This window comes from Musca domestica, unplaced genomic scaffold (genome assembly GCF_030504385.1).
Source record: "Musca domestica strain aabys unplaced genomic scaffold, Musca_domestica.polishedcontigs.V.1.1 89, whole genome shotgun sequence".
NCBI classification, from domain to species: domain Eukaryota; kingdom Metazoa; phylum Arthropoda; class Insecta; order Diptera; family Muscidae; genus Musca; species Musca domestica.
In genome coordinates this window covers 2,098,213-2,122,993 of record NW_026712430.1, presented here as the reverse complement: position 1 = coordinate 2,122,993, position 24,781 = coordinate 2,098,213, and the positions used below count along the sequence as shown (strand labels likewise).

The window sequence follows — 24,781 nt, the reverse complement described above, 5'->3', positions numbered from 1 at the left end:
TTGGTATTTGAAGTTCGTAATGGATATCTCTGATAGAAAATGTTCTGTGCAGGTCCGCATCTTCGTATACCCCTCATATAATGGTACCTCCCTACATTCGGTATTTTTATGATTTTAGCTACATTATTCATCGATTTTTTTCCAATTTTCGCATTTGAATATTGTAATGGCTTATGACAAAAGTTGCGAATGAAGGTCCACGTCGCCGTATATGCCTAACATAACGGCTACATTAGCATTTTATTTTTTGAAAATTGTCAAATTCGTTCCAAATGGTGGAGGGTATTCAAAGTTCAAACTTATAGCTTTATTAGTTGTTCTTTTTCAAATATTTAAGCTTTTCAGTAATTCTAAAATACATCCCAGGTGTCGGAAATCATAATTTCAATGCTACACAGTTTTTTGAGCAAAAACTACTTTTTTTGAGTTGTGACAATTGCCATTGAATCTGTAATGTTCAATATTGAATAATCAATAATTTCTTGTCTTAATAATGAATGCATACCTCCAAATACCATCAAAATTATTTTAATTTTGTATAATTGAATCATGTCATTTCGTATATAATTTCAAAGTTTTATGCCAAATCCGTTTATTATATCGTGAGTTGTTGTTTTATGTGCATTTCATTGATTTCATTTAATTGGAAATGTTAATATTCTATATAAATTTATTGAAATATTGAAATAGCAACGCTATGTATTTCACATACAAAATTTAAATCTCACTATAAATCAATAAGTACAAATGTCATGAATATTATAAAACAAAATAAGAATATAGAGAACATTTTTTTCCTATCCCAAAGCTATTTTTGTATTCATTAATATTTAATACCAACAAAAAATCAATTTATTTTCAGATTAAAAATAAATACAAGTGAACGTGAATGATTGTCATATCACAGCGGTCGTCGGTCACCTGGTCTCGCACACAGAATTAGTACAGGACAAGAACAACAATAACATATCAATGAAACATAGCAAATGAAAATTTGCTAAACAATGGCAAATAAACGAATGCCACAGGCCAGAATAACAAAAAAAAAAAAACGAAATTCTGTTCAAGTCTTTGAATACAAATGAAACAAAATAAACCAATCACATATGTATTTGTGTGTGCGTAAGCAAGTGTGTGTGCAGAATGAAAAGGAGTAGAAGATCTGCAACAAAATCTAGATGAGATTTATGGTTATAAAAGAATAACAACAAAAACCAATTGAGAATGAAACCAGAATGAATGAACAATAGGACGGACTACCAAGCTTCATAAGCCTTGAGGGCGGTCGCACAGCACACAAAGTTCCGAATAAAAGAGAATCCATGCATACCAGCAATAAACAGGTGAAGAAGATTCTAAATTTGTTTAAGTCAGCATTTCTGTATCGACAAAGAGCTGCCTTTGAGAAATAATAAAAATCAAATCTGCTTTCCTTGCTAGTGGCATTCTGAGCAGGCAGATATTTTAAGTAAGCAAAAGACTGTCATATCAGTATTCAACATATCAATTTGTAATTTTACGCACAATAAAATAGAAGAGAATATGTTTACCTATCGAACCAAAGAAAAAAGAGAAGAAATCAATTCGTTAACCACCTCTACCACCCATTCAAAAACCATCGACTACTATTTGCATGGCTTTGTGAAAGATAAGTCATGTTTGGTTGTGGAAGTCAATGGATTGGTTTAATGAAATAACTATTAACCACAAAGGATAACAAAACACACCCACACAAGAGAATTGCAAAATTAATATAAAACTAGGATAAACCAATGCGATTCAATAATTGCAGATTCGAACACATAACAACCAATCAAGATATATATAGAATATCAAATCAAGTGTTCCTCCCTGCAATTTTATTTCCCCCAGTAACATTGAACGTAAAACCATTTTAAACTTAACGAAAGAACAGCAACAGAAATAGGGAACCATAGACACAATTGCAGCTGGGCTACTTACCCGAAAAACTCTCCGAACAACGTCAACAGCAGAAATAACACTTTGCACAAGGATTATGCTGAGAAAATGAATCTCTCCTTTGATACACGAGTTTTCGTACTTATTTGTTGTTTGCTGCAAGGTAAGTAACTCACTTTACTCAATACATCTCATCCACACACCAATATACATACATAGAGAGATATATTTTAAACTTCCGTTTTCTTTTAAATAGTAGCAAGAAAGCATAGATGTACGTTTATGTGTGTGTATGTGCAACGATTTAGAGTTTAAATATGTTCTGCCAGCATCGGTCAAGGGCTTAACGATTGTTGTTTGTATATTTCTCTTACGCAGGAAATTTAAAATTTGTTTATATGTTAAATTTTCAGATTTTGTTGTCAAATATTGTTGTCAAAATTAAACATTTTATACCCTCCACCATACTATGAAGGGTATATTAACTTTGTCATTCCGTTTGTAACTCCTTGAAATACTCATGTCAGACACAACAATGTATATATATTATTGATCAGCGTAAAATTCTAAGTCGATGTAGCGATGTCCGTCTGTCTGTTGTAATCACGCTATCAAGGCTAAAATTTTGCACACAGGTTTATTTTTACAGTAGGCAGGTGAGGTTCGTAAATGGGCCATTTAGGTCCACGTTTTCATATAGCCCCCATATAACGGTACCTCCCGATATTCGGTATTTTGATGATTTTAGCGACATTATTCACCGGAATTGTTTCAAATTTGGTATTTGAAGTTCGTAATGGATACTACAGCCTAAGACAGAAAATTGTCTGTGCAGGTTCACGTCTTCGTATAGCCCCCATATAACGGTACCTCCCGATATTCGGTATTTCAATGTTTTTAGCGACATTATTCACCGGAATAGTTTCAAATTTGGTATTTGAAGTTCGAAATGGATACTACAGTCTAAGACAGAAAATTGTCTGTGCAGGTCCACGTCTTCGTATAGCCCCCATATAACGGTACCTCCCTATATTAGGTATTTTGATGATTTTAGCGTCTTTATTCACCAAAATTTTTTCAAATTACGCATTTAGAGTTCGTAATGGAAACTCCAGTCTTTGACATAAAATTGTCTATGCAGGTCCAGGTCTTCGTATAGGCCCCATATACCAGTACCTCCCTATATTCGGTATTTTGACGAGTTTAGGTACAATACTCACCGAAGTTGTTTGAAATGTCGTATTTGAAGTTCGTAATGGATGCTACAGAATATGACAAAAAATTGTCTACGCAGGTTCAGGTCTTCGCACAGCTCCGATATAACGGTACCTCCCTATATTCTATATTTTGATGATTTTAGCTACATTATTCGCGTTTATTTCAAGTTGCGAATTTGAATTTGGTAATGACTCATGACAAATAATGCCTGTGTGGGTCCACGTCGTATAGACACCAATATAACGGCAATATTCGGTATTTTTAAAATTTTACCAAAAATTTTTCAGGATTTAATTTCCAAATTCGTTCCAAATGGTGGAGGGCTTTTTAACTTGTTTCAAATTAGGTCATATTGCTCATTTAGTCAAAAATTAGTTTTTATACTCCGCAAATGGGGTGGGGTATTATAAATTTTATTGGGCCAAGTATTATATAAGACATCGAAATACTGCTCAAAGACATAGCATGACACATATGGATCATTCTACCTCGCCGAGTTGAGGCGATCTAGCTATGTGTGTTTGCGTGAATGACCTTTTGGCAGTGTCGAATAAAATCTGGAAAAATCGCTATTAAAAATGTAAATATGTTTTCCTAAATATTTTCTGATATATTTATACCCTCCTCCATACAATGGAGGATATATTATATTTGCAACTCCTCGAAATATTCGCCGGAGACCGCAAAAAGTTTATATATATTCTTGATCGATTTATCGATGTCCGTCCGTAGGAATGTCTTTTAAAATCACATTATTTAATATAGAGCTTTGAATTGGAATTGAAAATGGGCTACACGGGTTTACGTTTAGCCTCCATATATCGGTACCTCTAGATTTTCGGCATTTCGACGTTTTATGCCACAATTTCTATCCAAATAAGATGAAACTTTACATTTGGGGTACTTGGTAGATATGTTTTATCCTTGCAAAAAATATTCGATACAGGTCCACTAATTGGTATAGAACTCTCATAACGTTACCTTCTGATAACGGTACATCACGTACCATACAACGGTACCTCACGATTTTCGGTATTTTGAAGGTTTCTGCCACAGTTTTCAACCAAATTAGATGAAACTTGATAATTGGGGTTCTCGGTAGGTCTGTTTTTTCATTGCAAAACATGTTCCATTCAGGTACACTAATTGATATAGCCGATTTACGGCATTTTCAAAGTTTCTGTCACAATTTCCAACCTGGGGCGTAAAAAGTTCGGGCCGGCCGAACGTGGCAAAATCACAAATGCATGAAAATGTTACTTCTGATCGTTACATTGATGCTCATATCTAAAATATTGCATATATAGTAAAATATATACAATCTCAAATATCAATTAAGGGGATGTTAGTCAGACCGCTTATAAGTCAAGAACAGCTGAACTGATTTTCACAATTCTCATCAATTCGGAATGGTCTCTTGCCGAAGAATGATATAATCTAAGAAAATCGCGTATAAATATGCCAATAAAATGCTGAATATTTTTTGTTACATTTTTTCAATTTTTGTCTTATTTTTTATGGCATACGAATTTTTTTCACTATGACTTACAATTTTGAATAATACCTTTTCTAAAGCTACACCCCCAACACTATGTGTGGAAAGTTTCATATACAGGTTGCAGTTATTGTGTAATCCTACATACATAACAACACGGTGGAGTGCGTAAATAAGGGTAACATCTGGGCAGGGCTCCATGACATTATTTCAAAATTGAAATTAATTTGGACATAAGAAGGCTTCCAATATATTGTAGTGTTATAGGGTGTTACATGTATTTGTTTACTTGTTTCCAATATTTTTTTTTTTATTTTGCAATACTATGTGTTAGGGGTAGCAATTATCGTTCGATCTTCACGAAATTTTGTATGGGGTATGGTTAATATAAGAATAGACGCCCATTTTTATACCTTCCACCAAAAAAGGTATGGAGGGTATATTAAGTACGTCATTCCGTTTGTAACTCATCGAAATAATGATTTTAGACCCAACAAAGTATATACATTCTTGATCAGAGTAAAATTCTAAGACGATCCGTCCGTCTGTCCGTCTGTTGTAATTACGCTACAGTCTAAACGAAAACGAAAATTTTGCACAGATCTCTCTTTTGTCTGCAGGCAGGTCAAGTTCGAAGATGGGGTATATCGGTCCACGATATCGTATAGCTCCCATATAACGGTACCCCCGATATTTGGTATTTTGATGATTTTATCCACATTTTTCAATGGAATTGTCTGAAATTCCACAAAAGGAGTTCCTTGTGAGTACTTTACTCCCTGAGAGAGAATTGTCTATACAGGTCCACGATATCGTATATCCCTCATATAACGGTACCCCCCCGATATTCGGAATTTTTATGATTTTACCCACATTTTTTATCGGAATTGTCTGAAAATTCACACAAGGAGTTCCTTGTGGGTACTTTATACTTCGGCAGAGAATTATCTATATATGTCCACGATATCGTATGGCCCCCATATAAAGGTACCCCCGATATTTGGTGTTTTGATGATTTTATCCACATTTTTCAATGGAATCGTCTGAAAATCCACAAAAGGAGTCCCTTGTGGGCATTTTACCCCCTCAAAAAGAATTGTCTATATAGGTCCACGATATCGTATATCCCCCATATAACTGTACCCCCCGATATTCGGTATTTTGATGATGTTAGCCACACTTTTCAATGGAATTGTCTTAAAATCCACACAAGTAGTTCCTTGTGAGTACTTCACCCCCTGAGAGAGAATTGTCTATACAGATCCACGATATCGTATATCCCTCATATAACGGTACCCCCCGATATTCGGTATTTTTATGATTTTACCCACATTTTTTATCGGAATTGTCTGAAAATTCACACAAGGAGTTCCTTGTGGGTACTTTATACCTCGGAAGATGATTCTCTATATAGGTTAACGATAACGTATAGCCCCCATATAACGGTACCCCCGATATTCGGTATTTTGTTGATTTTAGCCACATTTTCCAATTGTATTGTCTGAAAATCCACACACGGAGTTCTTTGTGAGCACTTTACCCCTGAAACGGAATTGTCTATATAGGTCCACAATATCGTATATCCATCCCCCATATAACGGTACTCCCCTATATTCGGTACTTTGAGGATTTTACCCACATTTTTCAACGGAATTTTCTGATAATCCACACAAGGAGTTCTTTGTGAGTACTTTACTCCCTGAAAAAGAGTTGTCTGTATAGATCCACGATATCGTATATTCCCCATATAGCGGTACCCTCTGATATTCGGTATTTTGATGATTTCAGCCACATTTTTCAACGGAATTGTCTGAAATTCCTCACAAGGGGTTCTTTGTGAGCACTTTACCCCCAGACATAGATTTGTCTATATAGGTCCAGAATAGCGTATATCCATCCATATATCGGCACCTTCCGATATTAGGTATTTGAAAGATTTTAACAGAATTTTCAATGGATTTTATTTTTTTGAATATTTTCTAATTCGTTCCAAATACTTGTTTTTATTTATTTATTTTATTTTATTTTATTTTTTATTTTTTATTTTTTATTTTTTATTTATTTTATTGTTTAAGATGTTCGAAACTTATTTACGGTTTAAATGGACCCAATGCATAAACATTTTCAAAATTTTGCAGTCGCCCTACGGTTCTCAACTAAGGACAAATAAACATAGGATTTGTTATGAGTTTAGAACAGCGCAGAAGACTGACATTTTGGAATCAGATAATAGTTAGCTTGTGAATCGGACCAGAATTTTTTGCGAAAAATTACAAAATTAACGAAATCACAAATACATTAACGGTGCTCCTCTGACCTTTACATTGGTGCTGATTTCTTTGACGAATATAGCCAAATATCGGAGATACAGGAAATCCTATTGATTTTTAAACATTAGTGTGGTATACGTAAATATAGGGCCAATACCTCAAACACATGACCAAGTGGTTTAGGTCAAGAGCCTAGATCAAACCTATTTCTAGAAAGTAATATAATGAATATGCATAGAAAAAATTAATATTAAATTTCCGTTGTTTCCGAACGAGCAAATTAGGCTTAGGCTGATACTTTATAAGAGATCATATGTTTTTGGAAAATATTAGTTTTAGATTTATGGTGATTATTCAAAAAGAGGATCAATTAGGTTTTACGTTTGATTTTATCATGTACTAGATATTCCAGTCATTCCAGTCAAAAGGGTTGAAGATCTGCAGAAATTGTAATTAAATTAGGAGAGCAATTATTTTCGATTTCATAATTATTTATTTACAAATACGATTTCTCAATTTGTGCATGCCTGATCTACAGTGCTGCATATCTGATTTTAATTGCACATCTTTTTTGAAATGTCTTTTTCTACGCACACCCCTGCGTTTGCAGCTGTATTATGTAGTTTTATGTTAAACTTAAGTGCGTCTGAACGGTTTTTATGTTCCTTCCAAATTCTATGCATATTAACGCTAAGCATCTTTACTCTGCGTGTACTCACTCTCCGTTCGCACGGTAGCATCCTTCGCATAAAATGTGAGCTATACGGCTTCCCCATATTACAACAAAAAACCATAGAAATAAAGTTGTATGACAGCATTATCATTTGCTCTGACATAAAAACACACACACACACATACACTCATATATATCACATTTGCATTCCTGCCAACGGTAAGTGAGTATGGTTGAGTGTGTCACACCATTATTCTCGGTACGGATCTGTTATATACGCAATGGTAACATTTTTAGAAAACATCTATACGCATTTTTACACATTCCTTGTTGATACGCTTGTTTGTTTGCTTGCTATTGCTCGTTCGCTAGCTCGCTCGCTTGTTGAATATCATTCAGAAAACGGAAACCCAAGAAATGGAGATAACGTCAATACCATTATGCCGGAAATTACTGTAGGTGATTGTTATGGCCGTACTTAAAAACGATTCAAATTGTTATTATAATCCTTTCAAATGGATATTTAAAGCGATGCGATGTGAAAAGGTAGAAGTGAATATTTTTCTCGTAAACTAAATTAAATAAAAATTGAAAAAAATTATTCTGGGGAAGAGAAAGGATTAAACCTCAATGGAAAGTGTTATGTTATATTCATAAGACCGCTATTCTTAAAATAACTTCTTTTCTGTGGAATATACAAAATTAAACAAATTGCTGTCAATTGGTAGTAATTGTTAGTGGTGGACCATTCTTATTTAATAACTTGGAGGAATGTTTAATTTTTGAAAATGAGGAGTATAAGGAGCACAAATAAGTAAAGGCTTTAGTCGGAAAGGGCCGACAATGTGATACCCTAAAATACTATAATATTTTATAGGATATATTCATTCAAATAATAATCCAAATCTCTAATCTCATACAAAATTCTGTGTGGATTATTCATTAATTGTTACCTCTAAAATTGGTCCCTAAATACTTTGCAATCATCCTCAAAAACAAATGCTGTACCTACATGGTAGACTTCTCCCGACTTTAGCTTATCCTTACAATTTGTCAATATTTTTGCTAATTATCTGAATAATACAATTACAGTGATGCATCAACCTTCTTCTATTCTGGCCCTAACCCTACCCACATGTACAATTTCGTGACGATCGGACGATAATTGCGACCTGTATATAATAATACAAAATGTACAATTCAATATTGTAAGTCAAGTTGAAAATAATTTAGGCAAAACAAGTAAACAAAGTCAATAGTCGTGCCTGGCCGAGCATGTGAAACACTTACACTACAATACGCTGAAAGCCCCCTTACGTCCAAACCTATTTTGGAAGAGACGTACCCAGATGTTACCCTTATTTACGCATTCTGCCGTGTTGTTATGTATTCGAAATAAATTCAACATTTTGTGCAAAATTTTTTAAGGGTCGGACCATGCTAGCATCGTACAACAAGTGTTGTTGTACAGCAATCGTAATAACAACCACATACAAGTTTGTTTTTGTACGCAATACAAGTGTCAGAGGTATAGGTCCAAAAATAATAAATTGTCAATAAATGATTAAGGGTATACCTATTGTGTATCAAGAAATGGAATTTAATCACAAAACGTTATATCGAGTTTGACACTGGTAATACTATAGAGTCAAACCAGTAAAGAAAGTCTTAAAGTCGGGCGGGGCCGACTTTATGATACCCTACACCATAACAATTAAAAGTTTCTATGGGAGAATTCAATCATACACGCAATGATTACAATTATAATTTTAAGTTCAAAGAACTAAATATGCAGAAGCATTTGTATCTTTCAAATTCGGAATTGTATTGCCCATTTGGTGCACAATTAATTTGAAATCGGAAAAAGATATATATAGGAGCTATATCCAAATCTGAACCGATCTCGATAAAATTTTGCAAAGATATTTCTGAGCTGTATTTGATATATTTCCCTGAATATCGTTGTTACGGAGTGCATATTACGGTTGTGGGTAACAAATATAACAAATCGGATGTATAATATATATGGAAGCTATAGCTATATCTGAACCGATCTTCACCAAATTTGACATACTAGCTTCTAGACTCAATTCGGTCGTAAGTGCCAAATTCCATCCAATTTGGGCAATAAATGTAAATCGGACGAAGTTATATATGGAAGCTATATCCAAATCTGAACCGATCTCGATAAAATTTAGCAAATGTAGTTCTGAGCTGTATTTGATATATTTTCCCAAATATTGTTGTTACAGAGTGCATATTACGGCTGCGGAGGACAAAAATAACAAATCGGATGTACAATATATATGGGAGCTATAGCTATATCTGAACCGATTTCGATCAAATTTGGCATACTTATTTTCAGGTCCATTCTGATCGTACGTGCAAAATTCCATACTATTCGGACTGATATTACACGTTTAGTGCACAATAAAAGGCAAATCGGACGAAGTTATATGTGGGAGCTATATCTAAATTTTGACCGATTATTTCCAATTTCAATAGGGTTCGTCCTTGGGCCAAACAAATGATATGTGCAAAATTTCATCTGGAATTTCATGCGAACTGTACTTTGTTTACAAAAATACATGGACAGACGGACGGACCGACGGACGGACGGACATGCATAAATCGACTCAGAATGTGATTCTATGCAGATCATCAAAAGGAACTATGGGTCTATCTGGTTTCCTTTTGCCTGTTACAAACAAATGCACAAAGACATAATACCCTGACCACCTTGTGGTGTAGGGCATAAAAATGCAAAATTATAAGTCAAATTGAAAAAATCGTATGCGATAAAAAATGACAAAAATTGAAAAAAATGTAACAAAAATATTAACTTTTTATTGACATATTTTTACGCGATTTTCTCATATTTTATCCTTTTCTGGCAATCGACTATTCCGAATTGATGATAATTGTGAAAATCAGTCCTGCGGTTCTTGACAAATAAGCGGAACAACTAACATCAAATTCTTTTACATATGTATATATCACACCTATTTTGCTGTAATCGTCAGAAGTGACCCTTTAATGTATTTGTGATTTCGCCGTGATTTCGTATTAAAATTTATGGTCTATTTTTCCAGATAAATATTGTCCGATGACTTGGAAGGATCCTGTCTAGAACTAAACTCTAACTCACCAACACATGATGTTTTAGGGTATAATGTCAAAATATATCACAAAATGTAACAAAAACTATTATTTCTATATTTTGTTCTAGTGAACGTAGTTTTCTGAAGAATATTGCTTTCAAATCTATGAGTATTGTCCGAAAGGAGAAACGTAATAATGACAACATTCTATATTTATATTGGAAGTCAATACATTATTTGTAATTCCTAACAATCGAGAAAATGATTTCCAATTTCCAATGAAAATGTAGTCCAATTTATTGGTGGCTTCGTTTATTCTAGTCAAAAGGTTTAAGATTAAGAGTGGTATTATCGCAAATTACAGTGGTGTAGGTTATCACATGGTCGGCTTCTCCAGACTTCTTTACATGTTGCCAATATTTTTGCTAATTATCTGAATAATACAATTTCAAAGATCCATCAACCGTCCTCACTTGCGAAAAGAAAAACACACAAATATAAACAAAATGAGCAGCCGCTCGGGCCGATACGATATGCTCTACAACAAGATAACTGCTCTATAACACTATAACTTAACGTGAAGTTCATGTAGATGCGATACCGTTAGAATAGAATTTACGATACATAATTTGACTATTTAAAAAATCATTCCAAACATCAAGGGTCGTTCTCCAATTTTCGATTAGCTCTGTTTATAGAACTTTTTATGCCCCCCATCCGTCCGTCTGCCCGTCTGTTGTAATCACACTAGAGTCAAAGCGAATTCAGATAGGAAGCTCAATTCAGATAGGAAGCTAAAGCAGATCGGTCTTTTGTCTGCAGGCAAGTTCGAAAATTGGCTATATTCTTCCACGATATCATATATCCCCCATATAACCTCACTCCCGATTTTCGGTATTTTGATGGTTGTGGCCAATTTTTTCAAGTATTGTCCAGGTCCACGATATCGTATATGCCCTATATAGGGGTACTTCTCTCTATTCCTTATTTTAATGATTTTAGCTCCCTTTTTATTGGAATTGTCTGAAAATCCAAACAAGTAGTTATTTCTAAGTATTTTACCCCCTGGAAGAGAATTGTATTAATAGATACACATACTCATATAGCACCCATAGAACGGTAACCACCCCCGATATTCGGTATTTTGATGATTTTTGTGACATTATTCACTGGAATTGTTTCAAATTTCGTATTTAGAGTTCCCAATGAGTACTACAGCCTATGACAAAAAATTGATGATTTTACCGACATTATACACCGCAATTGTTCCAAATTTCGTGTTTGAAGTTCTACGCAGGTCTAGGTTTACGTCTAGCTTTAATATAAAGGTACCTCCATACATTCGGGTTTTTTATTATTTTAGGGACTTTATTGACTGGAATTATTTCAAAATTCATATTTAAAGTTAATAATGGGCAGTACAGGCTGTGATAGAAAATTGTCTATGCAGGTCCAGGTTTAGCCTCCACTTGTCGGTACCTCCCTATGGTAGGCATTTGGATTATTTTAGCTACATTATTCACCAGAATTCAACTGCCTATGGCAAAAGTTGTTCTGCCCGAGATAATTTACTGCTTCTTGTTAAAATTTAAAAGCAGATTTATTTACAATATTTTCCAAAACCTTCTGTAAGTGGACTATGTTGGATTTTTATATCAGATTTTTATATCAAGATTCACTACTGAATGGAAATTTTGGTATTTTTCTATTTCACTAGCTTAATAACCAAACTGGTAGGATTATAAAGGGGGATTTTGTATACCCTTAGCCATATGGCTACTGAGTGTATATATCATTTGATATGGCCAAAGTGTGTTTCAGTTAAGTCTCCTTGGACCAAATCCATTGTGGACATTTTGAGTCGTCTAGGCGTGTCCATCTGTCTGGCAGATGCGCACGATAACTGCCGTAGGGAGTATCCGATTTAGTCCAAACGTGGTATATTGCAATTTTATTATCAATCTTAGATCATCTATATGATTTGCTTATCTATGATATTTTGGCTATATTTGGCAATGAAATCAGCATAAAAAGTCAGAGGTTTGCCTTTTGTGTATTTTTGATTTCGCCTGTTACATCATATTTCGAGGTGTTACATAATTTTTGGCCCAAAACGTATAATACGTTGTGTTGTAGGGTATAAAAATTTAATCTCGGAACGGAATGGGTTAGGGCATGAAACAATTATAAACATATATAACACAAATCTAAGGTTTTCGGGGTAAACTTATTATAATGCGAGATTGTAAACCTACATAATTTCATGTAACTTTTTTCCACATATCTCTAGTTACAATAACTCAGACACCCGGTGATTTCAGCCCTCCATTATTTTCTCAATAATTTTCCAATTAACAGATATTGCTTTGATAGTAAAAACACACATTTCTAATTCAAACTATGTTTGTTTGTCCCCTTTTCTTAAAAAACACACCAGCACACACTTCGCTACTACTCTTGTGGAATCATTCACACGTTTCTCTTCGTTTTTGATAAAGGTAAAGTTGACTGAACTTCGGTGCAACCACAAATCACGAACAGAAAAAGTAGACAAAAAACAAATACTTGTGCAATGCGTATTTGCAAAACCTTGTCCTCGCTGGTGCGCTTAGAATGATAAGAGAAAACATAACTTCCACAACAATTCGAATTGTGGGGGAACGAGGACGACGAATGCTTGTGTACTTAAGAGACTACATACTTAAGTATATGTGTGTGTGTGTGGAATCATCATGTGCATCATTCACTTCCTCCCTTTTCATTTTCCTGGCACTGCAACAGTGATGTTAGTCCATAAGTACACACTTGTACAACTGCTCAGCAAACACCATAACCTGCTGAAGGAATGATTTGTTTGTGTATGTGTGTCATATCTGGCTAAGTTGATGTGCACATGTGAGCGTTGAATGGTGAGTACGAAGTGCGGTTAAATTTATGACAGCATTTGTTAAATTTGTCATCTACTTAAGTTAATAATGGTCGAAGGGAAATGATTAATTTAACACCATTCACCATTTGAACGGAAATATGACATAATACGTTTATTTTTTTGTTCGTTGTTTTGCGTAGAAGAGGAAGCTCTTATCTCATTTGAACAGGATGTAGTGGGAGAAATATAAAGTGTATAATTTTGTATGTGTGTATATATTTGTCAACTACTGCTCAGTACTTGACAAGTTTACATTGAGGTGTATTGGAAATAGAATGTCAAAAGTTATACGCAGGAATTTAATGTTTTTTCTTGCTTTAGAGGACAATATCCTCTTAAAACTTTTGTAAACATTTATTTATCATTTGAGACGAGCTTAATGAAATGTTTTCCTTTTGCCTGTTTATCCGTCTTTCTGTTGTAATCAAAGGAATTGAGGTGTGCGGTCTGAACTAAATCAAGTTCGATGATGAGTTGTATTTCTGGGAATAGAAACCCTCTCTCCGGATATTTTCAATGGCAGTGATTGAAATGTGATATTTGAGCTTCGTAATAGAAAACAACCCCTGCGGCAGAATGATATAGCCTAAGAATAAGGATGATATCGTCTAAAAATTGCATAAAAAAATTAGGCATCTATCGGACTATATTTAGGAATCCTATAAATTTAAAAAAACAAGTAAGCAAAAGCTATAGTCGTGCGTGGCCGACTATGTGTTACCATACAACACTGCAATATGGTAGAAGTCCCCTTATGTCAAAATCCATTTTGGAAGATTTCGCTTTGAAATTATGTCAAAGAGTACTGCCCAAATATTACCCCTAGCTTGTTTGACTGGGGACATTTGCCCAATATTTGCGAACTCCGTCGTGTCATCCCAAATGCTAGAATTCTTCCCTGTCCAAAAAAAATCCGTGCCGATTGATATCAATTGAGTGATCAGGAATTTTTTTTCTGTTTTTGAACCCCTAAATATTTTGTAAGATGCCCCTCTTTATCTCCAAAGTTAGACTAATCTATATGATTTGCTTGTCTACGATATTTATGTATATTCGTAAACGAAATCAGTATAAAGAAGTAAGCAAAGGCCATAGTCGTGCGGACCCGACCATGTGATACCCTACAACACTGCAATATGTGAGAAGCCGCCTCATGCCTAAATTCATTTTGGACGATTTCGCTTTTGAAATTATATCACGAAGCACTGCCCAGATATTACCCTTAGCATTTTGATCAGGGACATTTTCCCAATATTTATGCACTCCGTCATGCTGTTAGTTTTTGTGGTCCATTTTCAGCTAAATATAATCCAATGGTCATCCAAAATGCTAGAATTCTTCACTGTGCTTAACTATCTTCTCATGCGTGTCGATTGTCTTCAATTGTGTGATCAGTATTTTTTTTTCTGTTTTTTGGTTCATTTGAACCCCTAAATATTTTGAGATCATCTCCAAAAGCAATTTCGCTATATTCGTCAACGAAATCAGCAGAAAAAACCAGAAGTTCGCCTATTGTGTATTTCGGATATCGCCTGTAAGTAATGTTGTCTTAAATCCTAACTTCATGCAAGATTTCGTGTCCTTTGTTTTCGATTTGTGACCTTTATAACGGCTGCATTTTGAGTTGCTGGTCCATTTCAACCCCTAAATATATTGCGGACATCTTCGAAAACAATAGGCTTAGCCCTTCTAAGCCTAACACTAGCTTTGTAAGATTTCGTGAGGATCGAACAATAATGCAATCTGTATATAAATAATAATCCCAACCTGTGTTGTAAAGAGCAAAAATATTACAAAATATACACTTCAATATTAGAAGTCAAATTTAAAAAATCGCATGCGATAAAAAATATGAAAAAATAAAAAAATGTCACAAAATACTACAAAATCTATATTAACATCATTATTTGTATCTTTTTATGCAATTTTTTTTAGATTTTATATGATATAAATGTTACCCGATGACCATCAAAATTGGAAGGCTTCTGCCAGCCCAAAGCTCTAGCCCCATGCTAACTTTCGTTTCGATTGGTCTATAATTGTGACCTGCAGAGCAACTGCAAAATCAGGAAAATTTTTCAGTTTTTGGTCCATGTCAACCCCTAAATATTATGCGATCATCTCCAAAAGAAATAGGGTTCTATTCTGACCCTAGCCCCACCTACATTCGTGAAGATCGGGCCATAATTGCGACCTGTAGAGTGATTACAAATTAACATGGACAGACGGACAGACGGACGGACGGACATACATATCTAGATCGACTCAGATCGGCAAGATAGGAAGATCCATTTATACCTTCCTATGTGTGAAATTAATATTTCGTGGTGTTACAAAATTTTTGGCCCAATCAAACTTATAATACCACCAACACATAGTGTTGTAGGGTATAAAAGCCAGAAGTTCACGTTTTGTGTATTTTAAATTTATTTTCAGCGTTTCGGTTGAATGAAAATGTTGATATTTCTTTACACAAAAGTAGTGGTCCATTCTACCCGCTGTCCTAAACTCAAATGCGAGATTTCCTGTCTTTTGGTTTCTATTTGTGACTTTTATAACGGCTGCAAAATCAGGAACATTTTTAGTTGTTGGTCTATTTCAACTCCTAAATATTTTGCGGACATTTTCAAAGTGCTGGATGATATAATGATAGAATTCGGTGCATTTAGTACAAGACATCATTGCTTTAATTAACAATTTTGAAAAAAATCTGTAAAAATGCGGCGAAAATCTCACAAAAAAAACTAAATTTTCGGAAGTACCGCTATGTGGGTGAATTTGGGACCTATTCCAGCAAAACGCATTACAAACTTTACATGCTAAATTTTAAAAGACTCCACTAAACATTTTTAGCAAAAAACGTAAGAGTAACAGGAGGCAGAATCCATTACAAAATGTAAGCACACAATTTTAAACAATTACGTTAGAAAATGTGGCTTAAACAGTAAAAATATCAAACATGAAATCGTGGATCTCTATATACAATGCTCTGCCTCAGAAGAACCCATTATGAAATCTAAGTACAGAAGTTTCAACAATTCTGTTAAAAAATGCTGCTAGCATCAATAAAATACCAAATATGGGGAGGTATATTGACAATGTTCTGCCAAAGGATATGGAATCCTTTACAAACTCTAACTATCAAATTTTAAAGAATCCTGTTTGAAAATGTAACTTTAATCGTCAAAATACCAAATATCGGGAGGTACAGTTGTGTGGGGTATATACGAAAACGTGGACCAATATGACCCATTTACAAACTTAACCTGTCTATTGACAAAGCACACTTGTGTTAAAAATTGTAGCCTTCTTCTCAATTCGTTCGACTTAGAAATTTACGCTGGTCAAGATTACATATACTTAGAGTTCCCTTAGTTACAAACAGAATGACGAGCTTTATATACCCTCCATACTACTAATGGTGGAGGGTATAAAATGAGAGTGGTAACTTTATATAAAATGCATTTAACTATTACCTGACCCTTTAAAATACCCCTTTCCATTACATTAAATAATTAAAATAATGACCCAATAGGTGCTACTTGTCATTTCATATGAATATTTGGAATCTGCTTCGGAATTATTAAATTATATGCATGCGAAGGTGTACATCTGAATCAGTGACTCATAACTAAGACTGCAGAACCATTCACATAAATATATAATAGTAAGCATACGCCATGACTAGCAGTAGTTTACCCATATTCAAAAGAAAATGGCAGGTCACAAAGGATGACCTGTTATACAATTATATATTTTACATCTATTTTATTCAGTACACCATTAAAAGAATAGAAAAAAAGAGAGAATCGACTCAAAGATAAATTGCATTCATATATGGATTCCCAAAGGGATTTTCCGCCAGGACACCAGTGTTCAGTCATCATTGTGCCGTGCAATAGATTACAAATCTACAATCATATCTGAGTTCGTATGAATATGTAATCATACAATAGCAGTGATAGGGATGACAATTCGGAAATTTGTGACTGCTGGAAAGAAATGCAATTTTGAACCAATAATTAGTTCGACAACATATAGATAGTCGGAATTAATCCCTTAACATTTTTTCTTGTTTCAGAAAACAAAACTCTTGAAATCAAAAAATTTCTAACGCAAATTTTCGGAAGTCCATTGGTATCGGCATACCTAAATATGTTGTGTACAATATCTCACCCACATAGACCCATACACATGCCCACATAAAACACGTAGAACACGTTCAAATGCATGCAATAAAATATGTAACAGAATGCTGTTGTCATCTTGTCATTTCTGTCCGTTGTGTGTGTATGTGTGTACTTTTTGCCTTGTGTGGCCATAATGTAATCTCATGCATAGATGCAGTAGTCGGTAGTATACAAGTGTGTTTGTGAGTGCTGATGCGAGAGTGTTTTTGTTCACTTTAGGTGCGATTTCATATTTGTCAAATGAAAAAAAAGCATTTAGTCCAAATGCAGTTTTTCCTTTTTTCGTTTGTTTGCATTGTAAGGCTTAGTTGGGTCCTCCCAAAACCGACTTCTAACGACTGCATAGTCATCGTGGTTGCACTCCCCTCTTCCACCGATTGCGCTGCAGTCATGCTTGAATACATAAAACTATAGTTTTTTTGCACCACTTCCAGTAGATACCAGCAGAGTGCCAATTTTAGTTGTGGTCTAATCCTGTTACGTTCGAATAGCTAATGTTGGCAATTCATATTTATTGTACTTAGCAAAGAAGGGTCAATTTAGTTTTTTAAGATTTATTTATAATCTTTTTAGGTGGTCATGTGATGAGCCTATGGATATTATTTTGAAAATTAGAAATATTTCATTTCCATTTTGTCATTGATTTCGTCAAGATTTTGCTTATTTGCCTTTATGGCTTGTTGGTCTTATTAACCAAAATTAGGTCAAGTTAACAGATGGCAATATGTCTAAAATCTTGAAAACTCTTAAGATCGTGAATCAAGTTTTCCTAAAAATTCTAGTTTATGGTTCAGATAAACCATAAAAAATGTGGTCTAAAAGTCCTCCAAATAATCTTAAGTATTCTTCAATTGATTATCTAGAAGATTATCCTCACTATTTTGGATAGCCCCTTAAACAAATGATTAGAAAACAAATGACGATTAACGAAATTCCTACTTACAAGCTAAAAATATTACCTCGTGTGATTTACTATATAATGAAATGTACCTACATTTTTATACACTTAGCCATATAGCTAGAAGGGTATATATCATTTGATACGACCAAAACGTGTCAAAATTTTGAATATCCAAGAAGCTGATATAAATTGAAATTAACTTACTATTCCATTCAGACTTGGCGCACCACAATATTTCTATCAACACAAGATCTGTTATAAAAATGGTAGAAATCGGACCATTCTTTCTGGTACCTCAACCACAAAGGGTAAACGTTTTTAATAACCAAAACGATCATAAAATCCGAAAGAAGCATCCTGTCCTCTTCATACTTCACAAATCCAAATTTTTCTACTAACACAAGATCTGTTGCAGAGATGGGATAAATCTGTCCACTTCTTTTGGTACCTCCCCTACAAAGAGTCAACATTTTAAATATCCATGAAGCTCATAAAGCGCGAAATTAACTCCCGATTCCGTTCATTGCGCCTTAAAAGTGTAATATCAGCTCAAAGAAGGTGGAATTTTAAGAATATCAGTATAGATACTAATGCCTTCGTCAAGTTTAGTAGAATACGATAGAATTATGCCATAATTTAGTTCCTTCCGCTGCTTATGGTAATATATTCTTTAACGATAATATTTGTTATGTTTTAATTCTCATATATTCCCCATAAAAAAGCTTATTTGTAATATGTAGCTCTACTATATATGCGAAGTGGGTGGGGTATCATAAAATCGGCCCACCCCGATCTTTCTTTACTGGTTTTTACTTCAGTAGCACAGAATACTGCATAATCTATGTTTGATCGTCCCCATATTATCTTCTTTCTTAGTGTGACAACACCATTCTTACATATAACTTATATATAAGGGAATAAATCCATAGTCGTCAGATTACTGGCAAATTGCCTTGGCTACTTTGCCACCGTCTACCAAGTCATTTTGAGGTAGGGTGCATTCAGATGAGTATAATAGGTTAAAAACACATATAATGGATAATCGGTGGTTTGATAACAAAATCGAATTAAAACCACCAACAGCTATGATCAGGAAGATGGTATAAGATCTGAGTTTTGTACAGTATAAGATTGTATAAGATCTGAGTTTTGTACAAGTATATTTTACATTGGTAATTTGAGAAAAAACCATTTATGCAAAAAATGGTGATCATTTTTGGTATCACCATTATATGTTTTACCACATTCATCAATTGATTTTTATAAACAATTGTATTTAAGCTACCCTAGGGAAGAGAACCATTTTACAGATAACTATCCACATAGGCATTTATTTGAGTATAGTCCCCACATTAGTGTACCCCCAAGACCACTACCCAACCAATATATGGTTAGAAAAGAAAAAATTGTAATCCCCAATAGAATATTAGAAAATAGCACGGGACCGAACATTTATTTAATCGTCATTGAATTATACTATAATGAAAAATATGGACTCCAACGCACAATTTAAATTACAAAACAAGTAAGCAAAAGCTATAGACGTGCGGGGCCGACTATGTGATACCCTACAACACTACAATATGTTAAAAGCCCCCTTATGTCTAAATCCATTTTGGAAGATTTCGCCTTTGAAATTATGTCACGGATAAATTTAATCTAATGGTCAACCAAAATACTAGACTTCTTCGATGTCCTTAACATTCTTCTCAGGCATGTCGATTGGCTTCAATTGTGTAATCAGGAATTTTTTTTTCTGTTTTTGGTTCATTTGAACCCCTAACTATTTTGCGATCATCTCCAAAAGCAAGAGGCCCCTCTGTATCTCCAAATTTAGACTCATCTACATGATTTGCTTGTCTACGATATTTGTATGGTATTTTTTCACACAAAAGTAGTGGTCCATTCTACCCGCTGTTCTAAACTCTAACTTCATGCGAGACTTCGTGTCCTTTGGATTCTATTTGTGACCTTTATAACGGCTACAGAATCAGGAACATTTTTAGTTGTTGGTCCATTTCAACCCCTAAATATATTGCGGACATCTTTGAAAACAATAGGCCTAACCCTTCTGAGCCTAACCCTACCTTTTTTCGTGAGGATAATTGCAATCTATATATAATAAACCCAACTTGTGTTGTAAAATGAAAAAATATTATAAAATGTATTCTTCAATGTTATAAGTCAAAATGAAAAAATCGCATGCGATAAAAAATATGAAAAAATAAAAAAAAAATGTCACAAAATACTACAAAATCCATATTAACATCATTATTGACACCTTTTTATGCAATTTTTTTGATTTTATTCTTTTACGCCAAGAGGGCATTCTGAATTGACTAAATTTGTCAAAATCGGCCCAGCCATTCTTGAGGTATAAGCATTGTAGCTAACATCCCCTTCCTTCTATATATACATTGTATTTATTTCGCTATATATAACCGATATATTTACTATCGGCATCTACGTAACGGTCAGAATTGACCTGTTCTCTTTTTATAAATTTGCCGGGATGAAAAATGGAAATTTGACTTTTATTTTACACAAATGTTATGGCCTATTTTACCCACTAAATATTACCCGATGACCATCAAAATTGGAACGCTTCTGCCCAGCTCTAAGCTCTAGCCCCATGCAAACTTCCGCGTCGATTGGTCTATAATTGCGACCTGTAGAGCAACTTCAATATCAGGTTTGGTCTATTTCAACCCCTAAATATTATGCAATCATCTCCAAAAAAAAATAGGGTTCTATTCTGATCCTATCCCCACCTCCATTTTCAATTTCGTGAAGATCGGACCATAATTGCGACCTGTAGCGTGATTACAAATTGACATGAACAGACGGACGTACATAGCTAGATCGACTCAGCTCTTCGAGGTAGGAAGATCCATATATACTTTCCTATGTGGGAAACCAATATTTCGTGGTGTTACATAATTTTTGGCCCAATCAAACTTATAATACCCCCAACACAAAGTGTTGTAGGGTATAAAAATGGACTCCAACGAACAATTTAAATTACAAAAAAATTATTTCCATTCTTACGGTAATGGGTGTAAAAGAGTAATTTTCTTTGGCTATTCCGAAATCACTCTGACCCTAATTGTGAGATGGACAAAACTTAGTACCACGAAGCACGACATTGTAAGTGTTGGAAATACAAATTTCAAATTACAGCTAATTTAAATAGAAAATGTTTCTAAGCTCTTTACAATACCAAAAATTAAGCTGGGTTTTCACCTGAGGCTATAATAGATGTTCTATATCATAAAGCATTTTAACAATCAAATTAAAGTCTATGGATGTAGATTAGGCTATTCAAAATATTTGAAACCGACGATATGTGAACATCTATTATAATTTGTGCCATGAATATTTATTTCTATTTAGAAAATACTATAGAGCCATTACTTATAATAAAAATTGTGTAACTTACATAAGTCAGATCTATGATTTATTATGCTTTAAAACATATGCCAAAAAGACTAAAAGAGCCGAAAAATATGGCAGAGTGCGATTTTCCCAGATACAGCTCGATCCGCAATTACTTCTCTTTGATCGTTTGATACCATTAATTAAGAGGCAATGGAATTGGTCTTTATTTCAGGGTTCCAAGAAAAAACAGAAAACAGTCATATCTCCAGTGTTGAATCAAAACCGTTTTTTAGGGTCATAAGGAATTAGGACCTATATAAACAATTCTTTGTTAACTGTTAGACTCTTAGATTAATCTGTTAGTTACCCATTATAAATTTAAACTACCAAATTAAAGAAAATTCCGTTGAAAAAATTGGGGAAAGCCATCAGAATACCGAATATTGGAAGATGCCCTTATATGGAGGCTATAACACAATATGGACTTATATTAACTATTTTCTGTAATGGGTTAGAAACCTAAACCAATTTAAAACACCAAGTTCCAGACAATTCCATTGAAAAATGTGCTGAAAATCGTCGAAATGCTTAAAAGGAAGAGGTACGGTACGCTTGTGTAACAAGTATCAGCACTCTATCCCAATTCTTTCGGAAGAAAGCGTGATTTCAACAGACGGACGGGCATGACTAATTCAGATTAAAATTTTGCTTCGATTACAAACGGAATGATCAATTTTATATAACCTCCATGTTGTGGTGGAGGGTATAAAAACGATGTATCCTTTGAATTGATAAAGACATTTACATAACTCTTTATACCCTCCACCATACATAGTATTGAGGTAATATCAAGTTTGACATTCTATTTTTAACTAATCGAATCAGCGTAATTTGTTTACGATTTAAACATATTGGTCTGAAACATTGGAGAAAATTTTATACGGATTTTGGAAGAAGGGACAGTAAGATTCATATGTAAATAAGCAAAATTGTTGCATTTGGGGCACAGGAAACCTGCATGGTTGCGGTTCCGATATACCCAAACCGAGTCACTATTTGGTTTGGTCCAGAGGCATAATTGGCCATTTTCATCGGAAATGAGCAAGGTTTGGGCGTTACGTTATCGGGTCATTTCGAACGAATTTTTGTTCACAAATAAGGAGGATATTGGCAATGCTTGGTTTCAAAATTATTATGTGCCACCCAACCAAATGAAGATCGCATTATCAGCAGCAGAGCTGATATCGGTTGGTTACACCGTCGGGCTTCTTCAAAGATAAGCCAGAGACAATGTTGATGCTTTAAAGGACAATACTCGTGAATCCATTGATAAAATACGACTGCACACAATTGATAAACTGCATAAAATTGGAGTGTATGCTACTGCATTGTCAGCCGAGGCAGCCATTTAAATTAAAGTGCAAAAAATTGCATCGATCGTGTACGCTAGTGCATGGTCAGCCGAGACAGACAATTGAATTATAATATTAAACCAGTAAAGAAAGTCTTAAAGTCGGCCGGGTCGACTTTATGATACCCTACACCACTTTGCTAATTTAGTAGAGCTGCGCATAACAATTAAAAGTTTTTATGGGAGAATTCAATCATACCGCTATGATTATAATTATAATTTAAAGTTCAAAGAACAAAATATGCCGAAGCATTTGTACCTTTTAAATTCGGACTTGTATTGCCCATTTGGTGCAAATTTAATTTGAAATCGGATAAAAATATATATGGGAGCTATATCCAAATCGGAACCGATCTCGATAAAATTTGGCAGAGATATTTCTGAGCTGTATTTGATATATTTCCCTGAATATCGTGGGTATGCACTCGTTGGAGTGCATATTACGGCTGTGGGTAACAAATATGACAAATCGGATGAACAGTATATATGGGAGCTATAGCTATATCTGAACCGATCTTCACAAAATTTGACATACTAGCTTCTAGACTAAATTCGGTCGTAAGTGCCAAATTTCATCCAATTTGGGCAAATATTAGACGTATGGTGCACAATCAAAGGTAAATCGGACGAAGTTATATATGGGAGCTATATCCAAATCTGAACCGATCTCGATAAAAATTAGCAAATGTATTTCTGAGCTGTATTTGATATATTTCCCCAAATATTGTTGTTACAGAGTGCATATTACGGCTGCGGAGGACAAAAAAAGAAAATCGGATGAACAATATATATGGGAGCTATAGCTATATCTGAACCGATTTCGATAAAATTTGGCATACCTATTTTCAGGTCCAATCTGATCGTACGTGCAAAATTCCATACAATTCGGACTGATATTACACGTTTGGTGCACAATAAAAGGCAAATCGGACGAATATATATATATGGGAGCTATATCTAAATTTTGACCGATTATCTCCAATTTCAATAGGGTTCGTCCTTGGGCCAAACAAATGATTTGTGCAAAATTTCATCTGGATCGGGCAATAAATGCGAACTGTACTTTGTTTACAAAAATACATGGACAGACGGACGGACAGACGGACGGACGGACATGCATAAATCGACTCAGAATGTGATTCTATGCAGATCATCAAAAGGAACTATGGGTCTATCTCGTTTCCATTTGCCTGTTACAAACAAATGCACAAAGACATAATACCCTGACCACCTTGTGGTGTAGGGTATAAAAAGGCATTTGACAAAGTTATCAGTCTTTTTTATAGCATTTTCAA

At 34.5% G+C, this 24,781-nt stretch overlaps 1 protein-coding gene across 1 annotated transcript in view; it reads left to right on the top strand.

The window, feature by feature from the left end:
- The first annotated feature begins 915 nt into the window (after window positions 1-915).
- LOC131806794 (uncharacterized) overlaps window positions 916-24,781 on the top strand; it is a 73,891-nt gene continuing 50,025 nt past the window's right edge. Inside the window, exon 1 of the mRNA XM_059131475.1 lies at window positions 916-2,083. Within this exon, the coding sequence (XP_058987458.1) occupies window positions 2,029-2,083 (55 nt within the window). The 5' untranslated portion in view covers window positions 916-2,028. The remainder of the gene's footprint in view (window positions 2,084-24,781) is intronic.